The 14,692-nt window shown below is 42.7% G+C and overlaps 1 protein-coding gene across 4 annotated transcripts in view; it reads right to left on the minus strand.

Moving 5' to 3' along the window:
• SH3PXD2B (SH3 and PX domains 2B) overlaps positions 1-14,692 on the minus strand; it is a 339,606-nt gene that overhangs the window by 91,057 nt on the left and 233,857 nt on the right. For 2 of the 4 annotated variants that reach the window (XM_085618151.1, XM_085618149.1), the window contains exons 6-7: positions 9,511-9,536; positions 1,750-1,785 (exon numbers count right to left, since the gene is read on the minus strand). In XM_085618151.1, coding sequence (XP_085474277.1) covers positions 1,750-1,785; positions 9,511-9,536 — 62 coding nt within the window. The remainder of the gene's footprint in view (positions 1-1,749; positions 1,786-9,510; positions 9,537-14,692) is intronic. The other 2 variants (XM_085618152.1, XM_085618150.1) reach the window with 1 other exon arrangement.

A 14,692-nucleotide genomic window follows, 5' to 3' on the forward strand; every position in this document is an offset into this window, starting at 1 on the left:
AAAAGGAGGAGTATAGGGAAAAACTAATTTTAAAATGCTTGAAGAAAAGAGTTGCCCTGCCACAAAAAAAACAAAAAAACACAACACAACACATGAGGACGGAGGAAACTGGAAAAAGAAGAAGGAAGGTACATGAGGTGGTGAAAAAGGAGTACTAAGTAGAGAATGCGGGGGTTCGAATTGTCATTTGAAAGAAAGCTAAACGTAACCTAGTAACAAGATGTATGAATGGAGGGAGCTTAAAGGAAAATAATCTATGCAAACCATGTAAATAAAAAAGAGAGCTAATCCAATTTCAAAACTAATGGCATTTACACCTTTTAAAAAAAAAAGAGTTAAAAGGCAAACTATTTAAAAAAAAAAAAGGCATTCTGAGAATTGGTTTCTATCATATGGTTAATTACATTTATCTTAAATTTCTCGATTAGTCAGTTTACATAAAATGGGTTTTCAGTACTGGTTGTCTATGATTTTTTTAATATGAAATCACATGCAAAATTTCATTGCATCTCTTTCAAGATTTGCTTATTTTGTTACCCCTATTAAGATGGCAAATGTGAGCTGGCACAGAGAGCCTCACATGCCCACCTGTTACACTCAAACTATAACAGATCTTCTCTCTAAATCTAAACTAAGTCTGGGTTTGAAAATAAATAAATGACACATATACTTATACAGCTTTATAGATATTTAAATTACAGGTGCATCAGTATTAATAAAATACCACTGTTCAACTAAATCACACTTAATTTATGACAAAATATGATAGGTTTATCCCACACACCGATACTCTGGCCTCAGATTAACAAACAACTGCAGCAGGCGAACCAACTCATTTGGCTAATTTAACAAACTGGAGGTGGGAGCTACCCTAATCAAAAAACTTGATTTTTATTCACATAGGATATTAATTCCCAAACAGGGATTCTAGAAAGTCAAGCAAATAGGTGAACAAACTTGCACCAGTAATGTACAGTGAAAAATCAAAAAAGGTTTTTATTGACTGTAACCTTTACTAAATGCTTGTAATGTTCAGTTGCAAAGAGCAAAAGATATCAATACACAGAGCCTGACTTGGTCGGTGATCTCCGATCAATTCACGTCACATGCAAGTAGAAACTCCCCGCTGGATTGAGCTTTAGTGGTCTAGACAAGTATTCAACAGCCAAAAAACTATACTTAACTGAACGAATGACTATGCTGTACTGGGGCAAATTCAGGATTTTGTTCTTAGGGTTGATAGGCTGTTCGGAAACAATCTGTGTACGTAAGTAACATAGCACATCCTATTTTTAGGTTTTTGCATGGATAGAAAGTGCCACGAACCATAGACCCCAAACAATAGCACCAGCACCCTGCGCACCACTAAATGACTATCTTACACCACACATATCAGGATGCACCTCCATTGTCACCAATTCAGCAAATAAACTGAGCCTAGGTGGACGAGCCCTTGAAAACATTTACAAAGTTCCTGAAAGGTTATTCCTTTCAAGTATGGTTGAGACATAGAAGTGCATCTGCCATCCTTAAATGCTTTTGAGGCACAATGGCCAATCAGGAAATTTCCTTATTTTTGAGCGGGCCCATCCATCTCTGGTGGCTACTAATGTTTACTTAGTTTGCTGGTCCACCTCGAGGCAAGGGTCTAGTATTAGTGCAGACTCAAGTGAATTGCAGCACAAAATCAGAGAAAGCAAGAGCGAAGCAAAGAAAAAGAGTGAAGGGTTGGGGTGGACGAGTTACTACCTCTCTTAAGGAAAGATGATGCTCGCTGGATAAAGCCTGATGAAGGAAAAAACCAAGGAAAGCAAATGTGAGGAAAATGAGCGAAATGAATGAAGTAGAAGGCAAGATATCAATGCCAGAAGGACCCCCACCCTCCAGAAAAAACTCAAACAGCTTTCACACGGTCAAGCATCACACCTGTTAGCACAATGCAATGTCTAAGGTAACCCTTGACCTTCACAGGAGTCATGAAGAGCGCAGACTGAGAAACAAATGTGTTACTTACCTGAAACGATGGTTTGCAGCTTGATATCCGTTACAGATCCACGTGTCACAAAAACTTCATAATTGTTTGAAGCGTTATTTAAAAGCCGGTGGGAAAAAAATGCACACTGGAGTCCACTACTCATTTCTTAGATTATCTTGTCCAGGGGTCAAGTATAGACAAGAACCTTTTGATGGTTTTGCATCAAAAAAATCCTGGGTGAAACCCATTTCAATCTATGACAGGCAGAAGCTGCAAAAGCAGTGTTACATGTAAGTAGAGGTGCGCGGAACTTGCGGAGGTTCATGCCATGGAATTTCGCGGAATTAGAGAAAACTCCACAAGATTCCATGGAGTTACGACAACAGGTGGAAAATATGCAGCTTGCGCTACAATTTAGCGCTGGAGGCACAAGTAGCGCTGAAAATCAGCATGAATGGACTGTGCGTTGCGCAAGAGCACGCGTCCATTCGAGTTTGTTTTGCGGTAGCTGGAGTATAAAATCTCAGCGGCATCAAAGGTACTCGAGCAACAGCCCTCTGCCCGCGACCACTCGTGAATGCCAGCGAATGCCTACGCTAGAAAATCTCACAAGAGGACACCAAATCTCACTCAACACCTTGCGTATTCTGGAGACTCGCAGGGGGGAAATTCCACCACACAGCGACAGGCGGAATTTGGCCAGAACTCCACAAAAGAGAGTAACGCAGAGTGGCCAAAACTCTAACAACCCCTACAAGTAAGAAGGTTATGGTTTGAAGCAGGGAACAGTTATAGAAACAGAGGTTTTGCATTTAGTGGTGTGCAGTCAAAAAGATAAGAGATGGCTTGAGGGTAAATGATCTGCAAATAAAAAGATTATTCAACCCTGCATTCCTTTTTAACAAGTAACAATGGACTAACATGTTGAACTAACTCTCTGGTATTCTTAACTTTTGGTCCTATCACTGCAATATTTTAGGCTTATTTAGGCATCCTTTGTGCAAAGTCAAGGTAACCCTATCTCCTATACATTTAGAAATAATACAGGCAGTGCGGTTGGTTGAAGTTCATAATAAACTTCAGCACAGAATGATGGCTGGAACTTAGATGACTCACAATGCATGAAATTCACTTGCTCCTCCCCACAGCTACATTTCTGTTTGCCCCCCAAAAAATAAACTTAGTGGCACATGCATGCTTAGAGTTTAAAAGATGAACCATAAGCTTGCATAATGCCACCTTCAGCTTTCATGATAAATCTGGTGGTGGAATAGGAGGGAACAGTTTTTTCGACACCATAAAATGTGTAAAATACCATTTTTTTAAGAGATGCTATTAAAACTGTGAAGACAGCTATAATAGACAAATACGCCAGTCCCATGAGCTAATCTGAATGATTAAGATACCCTTTGTGGCACTCTACAACAAAGTTTTAAAAAAATGCTCTTTGTTGGACATCACAGATTCAAAATCGGTTCCATTTAAAAGACTAACTACATCTGAGAGGTTTCTAGCTTCTAAAAAGTTCTTTACACTTTAGTTGGATGTTCAAAGTCAAAATAAAATCTGCATGGCCCAGTGCTCCCAGCATTCGTCAAAAGTATTAAGTGCGTGAGTCTGTATCCTATCACTGTTGAAGTCCAGATAAATGTCCCTATCTGTGTCCTACATCAAACAAGATATTTGAGGGGTCGCCTCACCCACAACTTCTTGTGGCATGCTTCATCATAGGCAACCCCGACACAGAAGGACAATGCCACTTCAGTGGACTCAACCAAGAAGAGAGTTCCTAGATATTATGTTTAACAAGACAATGCATGGGTCCAGGTATTATGTACAACTGTCTATGGGTATACCCCAAAGTATCCTTTTATTCACAGATACCCTTGATACGATTAAAAGATCATGAGAAACTGTTTTTTTTCTGACAGCAATGAGGCAGCCAACCATTCTTATTAGCAACATGTTTTGACCGGATTAGGTAGCCTATAATAGCCTGCAGTCTTCTTCAGGGCTACAAACTCCCTGCATAACTGGTGTGCATAATTTATGCAAAAAAGGTGAGGCGTATGGCTCTCATACAGGTCTGTTTTTGTTCGATGTGATCTCCCCAATTTAAGAAAACTCATGGCGTTGTGGTCTATATAGGGGGGAGCTTCCCCTGTTGTCACACATTCGTCAAGGGTGAAGCCTATTTCCAGTTACCTATAACAACCCCCTATCGCCGTAAGGTAGACTTTAGTGAGTACAATGTTTGTAAAGAAATAACTTCAGCAAATATAACTCCCTTGATAATACATGTAAATCAAAATCTTTATAAAGAAGCCTAGGGCCTTATTTGGAGCTTGGCAGATAAGATACCCCATCAAAAGGGTCGGATATCCCATCCCGTGTGTTACATATGCCACAGGCTATCATTTACTTTGAATATGTTGGCGGGAAATTGATCAAGTTTGTGACAAAGTATCCCATCCACCAAACTCTAAATCAGTGCCCTAGTGTTTCTAACTAGTCCGGTACCTTACTGAGCTATTGAAGACTTCTCTTCCTTATACTCCTTCTCAACCTATGCTTTTATGCTGGCTGGCTGGAGACTTAACGCACTCTAGGAGTCCCTGACAAACGCATATCCTGCATAAGCCAGTAGACCAGTATTTTATTGTCAGAGCTAAATTTTCAATGTCCAGGCCAACAGAGAAAATGACAAAGCAACATAAAGGGTCTTTCCACCCTTTGAAATGTAAACTTAAAAGAGCAAATATAATAAAAAAATCCTTTAGAGTGGTTTTATCTACACCTAAATGATTAATAAAGCAAACAGAAAAAGAAATGTATTCCTAAAAAATAATACTATTCATTTTACAAAATACCATATGAAAGTGCCAGCTACTGTTAAAAAAAATGAAAAATGACACCTATTTCTTTAAGTCGGTGGACTACACACGCAGTAAACAAACAAAGTTTGTGTAAAAAAAATAAAAAAAATAACGAACAATGACAAAGCCAATTGATCTGGCCTGATCATGCTGGTGCAATGGTCATTTTTTTTAATCACATGCCGCAAAAAGAAAGAGAAAACCATGTTGCAATCTAAACAAGGCCAGCATGAGCTTGCAATAAAAATCTGCTCTTTAAAAAATTAATCTTGGATGGGGCCTTTATACTAATGATGCTTTTAAATGACACGCCTTTCAGTAGTGCCATGCATTTCGTTATGATTTGTGAAGAAGGCAAGAATAAAACAAAACCTGACCAAGCACTCAATCTGAAAGCAGCTACAATGCCAAATACAAACTTTACAAGGGCAACTTTGAAAAGGAGGCGGAAAATAAATCACATCAAAATAAAAATCAGTTATTTACAAATAAAAAAGAAATAACATTTTGAAACAGCCTTGTCGCTTAAGAGAAGGAATTCTTTTTAGGCGGTTTTAACAATGTGTACTGGCTTTCTGCAGTCACTCAAACTGAAGGAAGCTCATGGGTAAAGTGGGCTGATTCATTGCCCCGTGCTGTATGCTGTAGAGGGTGAAGGCAAAATCTGACCAATATACGAAGCCGACAGACCAAATGTCCCTCTGTATATGTATAGCCTGCGAGCTATTTTCGAAAAACAATAGTCTAGTGAGACCTAAAAAAGGACTATCAGGTCAAAAAGAAAGTCTCTTGAGGGCAGACTGTGAAGTAATCTTTAGAAAGTGAAGTTCTGTCAGTGGAAGGGATATAATTGGAATTTACAATAGCCTACTGTCCATTGTTGTCCAGCTTGGTCACTCAGAAGGCCTTCACTTCCAAGATGGAGCTATGGAGAGCCAGATGAAGAATCCAGCCATTCATCATGGACGAAAGGTGCAGCTTTGTGCCGAACATCGATGGTCAGGTGAGGAGCTCCACAAAACCTAGGGTTCCAAAAGCAAGGATGATCTTTGCGCTGTTAGACCTCTGGAGCTGCACACTGAGGGCAGGGAGCGAAGCTGTATGCAAAGTCCTCTTTACAGTCATCCAACTCAGCCTTCCAGAGTCACATATCTTCTGGCTACTTGGGAGTGAACTTGTGCAATTTTACATATGCGCTTGTTGAAAGGAGATCTGTGCATGTGGAGCCAACTCCCTCTGAGGAAAATCTTTCACAGGATGGTCCGAACAATTTCCACTCGCGTCATTCCTGAAGACCGTCAAGTACATTATAATGCATGTTGTTTATTTAGTAGTACGGCTTCTATCTGCACTACCACTTCATTTTTCGAGGCCCACTCCCGAAGTACTACACACTTTCTGGAAAGCTAACATGGTGCTCCCCTGTTATATGTACAGTTTCACTATATGTCACCCATAAACCGGGCCTTGACTGTCACCTGCAATTTAACTGAGCTTAGGGCAAGTTATACCGCTCTCACGTCAATGTTTTTATGCATAGGTGCCTCCTCACTGCTATCTACCTGCGCTACATACCCTAACCCAACTAATCAAGTGTGCACCCCAAAAGAGATGGGATTTGTCCCTCTGATCACCCGTGACTGTCCTTCCTGGGATTTACTATCATTTTCATGGAGTGAATTTCGTGCTTTCTGTTCCACCCTGAACTCTTGATCAGTGCGTCCCAAACTTGTTAGAACCGCAACAAACTTTGTAGTACGACAAACGTTTGTGACCCACCTAGCTTTAATGGACAGGAGGTGGGTGATTTTTTTAATGCAATTAAATCATCATGTGGTAGCACATTGTCATTTACAGACCGCACATTTTCCACTGAAGTGGCCACTAAATATGTACAGACATACACTTTCACTGATCAAACTATGTCGAACACACATGATATGTGGAAAATGGGTTTCAGTGAATATTTATCACGTGACATCAATCACTAAGTAACGCGTCTTGATTTTCTGTTCTGATCCTATTAAAATCTTTGTTTCCATAACACTTCAGTATTACAAAAAAAATGTGCTTCATTTTTTCGTTCCTAACTGCTGAACGTGTACAGTTTATTTACAGGTATTTATATTCTGTTTTAAATAACAGCCTTTCCTTTTGCACTTCATGAACGCCAGCAAGATTGTCACATAATTCACCTTTTTAAACCGGAGTGCGAAGGGAAAGAAGTTTGAAAGCACCAGTCCTACTGGTACAAAATAAGCAGCAGAAGACTTAGGCTGGCATTTGACATCTGTCTTTGAAGTGCAGCTAACGGTACAAGATATATACAGAAATTTATTTATTTTAAAGGTTTTATATAGCGCTGGCTAGACCCGAGGGTATCAGAGCGCTTTCCAATGGTTAGGTGAGAAAAACAATTGCAACATAACATTTGTACAAAAAGGTAAAATGCAGGACAGTAAGAAAGGCATCTTTATTTATTTATCACTTGGACTTTCAAGACCAACCAGAAATCGACTCACGACCCACCAGTCGGTGACATCCCAGTTTGTGAAACACTGCCTTAGATCTTCCCAGTCTCCCAATGCTGAGGCCCATGGTGTCTATACACCACTGAAATAGTCACATTCTCAGCCTCTTTATACTCAGCATGTGAGTGGCAGACACTGTCGTCTTGGAGAGGACTTTGATTATTCTAACATCAAACTTGTGACTACGGATTTCAAGGAATCATTGGTCTGAATGAGAGGCTGTAACAAGACTACTGATTTCTGTGCACCTATGACAGCACCTCGGAAGATAACCTGCTGGTTTTGACAGCACCAAAGTTTGATTTTTAACATTTAATGAGTCCAATGTGTGGCAGAAAAGTTTGTTTTGTGTCAGTGGCCCATGGACAGTCTGCACTGAGGGACGACTCACTAGCTGCCCAGTCCAAGCATGATGTGTGTGCTGAAATTCTCACCTGGGGTGGCCCTCGATTACTACTAGCCACCTGCTGGTGCACAAAGGAGGTGCTGACTGTGTCCAACGATAACATGAACAGCCAACCTTTACAGTCAATGAGAATCAAAACAGCTTAACAAAAAGGAGCGTAAGCTACCATCTTTCAATTTCCCATCCTTGAGCGAAGTGATGATCCCATAATGAGATACTCTGTGCTCAAATAAAAATTCAGATGGAAGATCCAGGATTCATCTTTACACACGTTTCTTCTTGGCTGAGGGAGCACAGTCCACACTAACAGAAATGATTGGCAAGCTTGGGTTCTATGGCCAAGCTCTGCTCACATCTAGGGCAATAGGCCCAAGATTTGATAGGTTGGCGAGGGGAACAGCTCACCATCATGACTTAGTTTAATGGACGCCGGCAGAGGAGTTCCTAGAGACAGGGGAGGCAAGTGACTTTTTGGAGCTTCGCAAGAGCAGGCTGACAGAACCCAGTGGGCGTGGGGATACCTCCTCTGTCACTCTATTCCAACACGAAGTGGAACAGAAGTGTTCTTCGTAGATATACTTGCATCCAGGGTCGGATTGGTGAGGCGGACAATGGGCCGGTATCTTGAGTTGCAGCTGTGGGCTGCTATTTTGGCCAATGTGGTGGCCGATTTGAGCTGTGTCTTTGCTGTTCAGACACCACCAGCAGCCTGTCCGGAGGCAGGTGAGCCTCTTTTACCTACCTTTTACCAGCTGGCAGAGGTGTCAGTCTCGGTGTCTTAATGGGCCGGCCCATTAATGAATGCAGATTGAGTAGGGGTAGGGTGCCTGAGCAGAGGCGGCTTTAATTATATTTAGGTGTGGTTCACCATTGTGAACTAATTTGTGCACAGAGTCCTAGCAACGTATGCATTTTTAAAAAATCTTAGTCAAGTTAAAAAACATTGCCTCATTTACAGAATCCACCCTCCTTTTTATAAAAACATTGAAGCAGTATTTTGCAAAAAGGTATAATCTGAAAATGTGGGCCACTTTTTTTTTTTTTAGGGTGCCCGGGTTAATTGTTGATCCCATCTTGCACCAGAGAGAGTTCCGTGGAGTGGCCAATGAGAGTGAGAATTCACGTTGAATCACTTCTCGAGATTGGTAGGGCGAAGCCCCTCTCGGAAAGTGGATTCTGCCCACGCTGGGTTCACCCATGTGCGCACATATATTATAAGTCACTGGATGGCAGGGAAATGGGTACTGTCCACGGCCAAAGATTGCTGCAATTAAAAATGAGAGGAAAACAAAAAAAGATGCGCCAAGTGATGTGGAAACAATCAGAGGAAAATTCAAAGGCCTCTGGATAAAAACAAGTGTAAGATTCGATGGAGATGAAGCACTGGCATTCTATTACACAACTAGCACACCGGAATAAACAACTCCCACCCATGATATCTACGAAGCCACTCCGCAGAGAGTCTAAATATCATTAATACACTACTCCACCCCTCTCTTGTCAGACTGTGTTGACCTCTTGAAGCCTCTCCCCTTATATTCCATTATTGTGAGAGAACGAAGCTTTTATACCAATATATCCATTTAAATGCTATGTGAAGATCAAGCCGTCGGCCTTCTGGCTTTAAATGGGGTTTGGTCTCATTGCGCTACGATGCCATGTGTGTCGAAACCATAGCCAGGCCACAAAATACTCAAACGTTTGATAAGAAAGTCAGCTTACCAGATTTCTTCTTTGCGATGGGATCCCTGGAAAAAAAAAAACAGACAGGCACAAGTTAATACATGGTGTAATAAATGACAGAGCGACCAAGAGTCATAAGGCTGCTTGATAATGTATTAGTTATTGCAAAGAATCAGGCTGATATCACACCCCAAGTTTAATCGAACCGTATGCTCTCTCTCTCTCTCCGAGAAACCCACCAGAGTTAATAAACATTATCAGCGACCAAGAGAGAAAAAATTAAATAGACTGTTCAAACACAACATACACTTTTTGAGGCTACAAGAGATACAGATAGTCTATTAGTTTCTGAAATAAACTGTACTTCCAAAAACCCAACATGCCACCACTACATTCATTCTGCAGCAGCTCAACCTGGCTGCCTTAAATTTACATAACCACCTTGTACTCAATAAAAACTAGGGGTGGGCGATAAACTCCACTACTCCGCACTTCAACTTTCAAACGCCACGTGTCAGTTTTTTCTTGCACATAGCTCGCCAACATTAAGTTGGCGATTGAGAAAATCGAGTGCTAGACCGCCTCCCGGCTCTCATTGAGAAAGTTACCGCTTAAGTAGAAAATCTACTCGAGCAGCAGAAAGAAGCAGCACCCTCTGGCACACTGCATGGTGCGGTTTGTGCTGATTTTACAGCGCGGGACAAGCTCCCAAAACTAAAAGTCAAAATGAACAGTGCAACGTACCAAACTCTGCCCCTCGCTGAACTTTGAATGCTGAACTGTTGCAGCTAGCATTAATTTCAACCCTATGCTTTCAAGAGCAGCCACAGAAATATCAAACTGGAACCATTCTTCACACGCTGGAATCTAACTCCACGATTTCCATATTTCAACTAGCAGTATGTTGATTACTGCTCTGAAATAATCAAAATTAGACATGTAGGCCCTAATTAGGATGTCAGTCGGAAAGCCACAGGTCAAAAGCTTTCCAATCAACATCCTCTGTTTGAATTTTGACTGCCGTATTTATTGAAATTACAACAGCCGTAATTCAAACCAGCCAGTCATTCTGGCTGGCTTCCAATCGGCTCAAGGAGTCCGTAGGCGCCACTACCATAATCCCATGCGGACGGCTTTTGTGCCGTGGGGATTATGATGTTGTTTTCTGACAGCCTTTCCGTGTTGGGCTTTCCGACCTGGAAAGCCTGTCGGAAAGTGACTTTGGGGACCCCTACCAGGGCCCTCCTTCATCAGCGGCCTCCAGTAGGGGGCCGAGGGAGCACCTATGGTGGCCACCTGTAAATCCCTGCACCACGTGGCAGGCACCTCACACGGTTCAGGGATTTATAGTGACTCCCATTTCTCTATAGGAGCTCGTGCTGCGGCCAGTTTTCGATAGCCTCACAATCTCTCACAGGGAAATGGGAGTCTGCGACTGCACCATGTGCGGTCGCATTGTAATTGCGGTTTCTGACAGCCGGCAGGTCGGTCTGTTTCGATACCATAGGGATGGCAGAGGAAACTCCAACCGACATCCCAATTAGGCCCGTAGCTCTCTAAGAACACTGCTCCATAAACTGATGTCGTTGATCTATTAATTGACAGTGATATCAAACAAAAGATGGCTCGGTTTGATTTACTATGTATACATGCAGAAATAATTTCAACATTTTCTTCACACAGAAGAACATTGGAGATATCAAATAGAAAAATTACAATTTCATTGAATCATGGATATGATTTACAATAACTGATGAGGGTGCTCCGTGGTTGTGCAAAAGTGCTCGTGCAGTGTGACAATCAGTGTATAATACATAAGTAAGTTGATTATATAGTATTTCAGAGTAGCCTGTTCAGGGGCAAAATTCATTAGAGTCTTATAATGTTGGGAACGTGGAGTTGGTTCACAAAATTGATAGCTCAACATAGTGACTCTGATCCAGGAATATAGAGAGATTCCCTTGACGTTTCGACCTGCCAAGTAATAGTGTCAGTAGTGCATCAAGAGGGATCTTCATCAGTACAGTCAAATGGAACACCTAATCGTATGTGTAACAGCCAGTAAGGAATAACTGTGTAAGCAAATGAGAATGAACCCGTAGTTTTCATTACTGAAAGAACCTCCAAATGGGAAAAGTTTGTATGTGTGTTCACATATGCCAGAGATAGACAGGAGAAGCTTCTCGCTCATTGCAGCTCTTGTTTGGGATGCAACAGTCAATGTGCAATTTCAATAATCGTTTGCTCAACTGTATTGAGCTTGCTCATATGTTATTTACAGTGGAAACTAGTTTAGATGCAAACTTCAAAACGTCTCCACCCCTTCAAAGTACTCCTCTAATGCAACCACGCTAGGCATTCCAGAAGAAACTAGAACATACCTATCGTAAGTGTCTCCACCATTGCATAATTTAAGCCTGTGGTTTCCGGTGCTCGGCACCGGCACTGAATTGTCTGCACTGGCACTTTTGACAGCTGCCACATGGTGGTGCTGTTTGTATAAGTAAGAGATGAGCTGAGCTGAACATCAATTGTTTATCAATTCAGTATGCATTAAAAACTACAAAGTCTTGCTGTACAAGCTATTGGTGTAGCTTTGGGGGCCTGGAATAGGCAGAAGTGTCACACTTGCAGCAGTGTGCTGGTTAGTAATAGTTGTGTGGGTAGTGTCATTTTCAACGCAGGCAGTGACAATGGGTGGTGCAAGCTGTGGAAGCCTCCTGACTAGAGCCCTTGCACTTATTTTATTACAAATTAAGCACTGGTCTCCACTATGGCAGTATGAGTGCCTAGAGAAAAGACAGTAAGCTCATTGCTAGGAGGCTGTAGCGCGTGCCCATTTGAATTTACTGGCAGCGTTTGACTTTTTAATTTAACTTTTAACTGGGGAACTGCTTTTGGGGGGAAACTTTCTTTTCATTTTTTATTTCCGTTGCTTGTTGCATAACGAAGCTGGTCCCCGGTCCACCACAGTCTCCAAGTGACCGATTGTTGTGGAGGGACGCGGCTCCTCCCCCTGCCTCCGTCATTTCCGCTGACGGCTCGGCACTTAAACAAAATGGACACCTGGCCGCGCAGCGGACGCGCACAGTGGGCGTGCCGACGGCGCGCCAAAGGCAAGCCCGTCTGTGCCCATCCGCGTCCCGGAGGCGGCCGGGGTCGGGAACTCTGCCGGTTTGACCCTACCCTCAAATAAGGTACTAACATACGATAGGGAGACTCTCGTTGAGCTGGGCGCCTTCTGCCAGTGCAAGCATGCTATTAATATTGAGACTAGCTCTTTTTTAATAGGGTGTCAACACTGCAGCTGGAGTGACACTAATGACACCCTAAATACAAATACAACGCCCGTGCACAATAAACAAAGACAGGAAGAGCCGGGTGTTATAGCTAAGGAACAACAACACATCGAGGCCCTACTTTTAAACTGTCGATCGCTTAATAAACATGCTTTACACATTTATGATATACTATCTGAGACCAAACCTGATTTTTTGTTTCTGACTGAAACATGGCTCTCTGACTCGTCCAACCCAACCATAGCTTCAGCCATCCCCTTGACTACTCCATTGTAAGGAAAGATCAGGTTGGAAGCAAGGGAGACGGTATTGCTATCATTAGCAAAACAGATGTTGCCATCACTTGCATTCCCCTGGAGTAAATTGAAGGGGTGGAATGTCTATGTTTTCAGGCTACCCTGTCCCCCATCAGAGCCTTGCGGGAGTCCTCTTGTATAGACCCCCAGGGCAGGCAGGGGCTTTCTTGAAGTCCATTGGCGATGTTATTGCTCCTGTGACCTCCAGATTTAAACACTTCCTCGTCTTAGGGGATTTTTACATGCACATGGATCAACAGGACACCACGGAGACGATTTCCTTGATAGAATCCCTGGGTGCGCTCACTATCGTTCCATGCATATCTGCCCCCACGCATGAGAAAGGTCATACCCTTGATCAGGTATTTGCGAATTGCTTAATTCAGACAGAGCCTCCTCTACCCCTTCTCTGGTCAGACCACTATCTGGTCAGTTTCAGGCTACCCAAACTGACAAAGCACTTATTGACTCTGGTTAAGCAGCCATCTTCCACCTCCAGACCTTTTTATAAGAACACTCCGGAGGCTCTTAAATACGAATTAGACCTATATCCTCCCACGCTCACTGGCGACATAGAGCTGAATGCAGAGGCTCTTGTAAAGTAGATTGCACAGGGTACTTTGACCCTTGCTCCTCCAACCCCGTGCCCCACAAGAATAATCAGACGTTCAGCCCCCGGGTTTAATGATACCTTACGTCAGTGCAGAAAGGACTGTAAACGCCAGGAAAGAGTTTGGAGGAAGGATTTTAAGGCTGAAAATAAAAGGAACTATAAAGAGGCCCTAAGAGACTACCACAAAAAGATACAGGTAGCTAAGAAGAGCTTCTTCGCTTCTAAAATTGAATCTGCGGGAAACAAAAGCAGAGAAATGTTTGACATTATCAAAAGCTTCTCTTCACCTAGGGCTGTGACCAGGTGGTGAAATTTTTGACATCGTCAAAAGCTTCTCTTCACCTAAGGATGTGACCAGGCTATCCCCTCCCTCCGACGAGTGGATTGGTAATCTAGCTAATTTCTTCTACACGAAGATCGTAACTATACAATCCTCGTTTGACGGCCCAGGTGCGAAAGATGGGCTGGCCACCCTTAAGACTGCTCCGAGTGCCAGGAAGAGGTGGCTTTCCTCTCCATCTTCCCGCCTATGCCTGTAGAGACATCACAGGCAATAATGGAGGGTTTGAAATCTGGCTCGCCCGTAGACCCATGCCCGGCCAAATTTTTGGCATCCATGGCAGAGATTTTGAATTCCATTGTAAACTGTGTGGTGAACATGTCCCGCCTTAACGGCCAGGTCCCAGTATGCTGGAAGAGTGCGAAAATAATTCCTTTATTTAAAAAAACTACGGCTGACCCCACGGTCTTAACGAACTATAGACCCATTTCTCTTTTGCCTTTCTTTGCAAGAACAATTGAGAAATACGTTCATACAGTGATCAGCAATTTTGCAGAGGTTAACAACCTGTTTCACTCTAGCCAGTCTGGCTTCAGGCAGAATCTCAGTACAGAGACGGCACTGCTGGAGGTATCTGAATCCATCAAAGAGACCTTGGATGCAGACGGCAAAGCGGTCCTGGTCCTCATAGACCTCTCTGCGGCTTTTGACACTGTGCCCCACGGCCACCTCC

The sequence above is a fragment of the Triturus cristatus genome, chromosome 7 (genome assembly GCF_964204655.1).
Source record: "Triturus cristatus chromosome 7, aTriCri1.1, whole genome shotgun sequence".
In the NCBI taxonomy this organism is placed as follows: domain Eukaryota; kingdom Metazoa; phylum Chordata; class Amphibia; order Caudata; family Salamandridae; genus Triturus; species Triturus cristatus.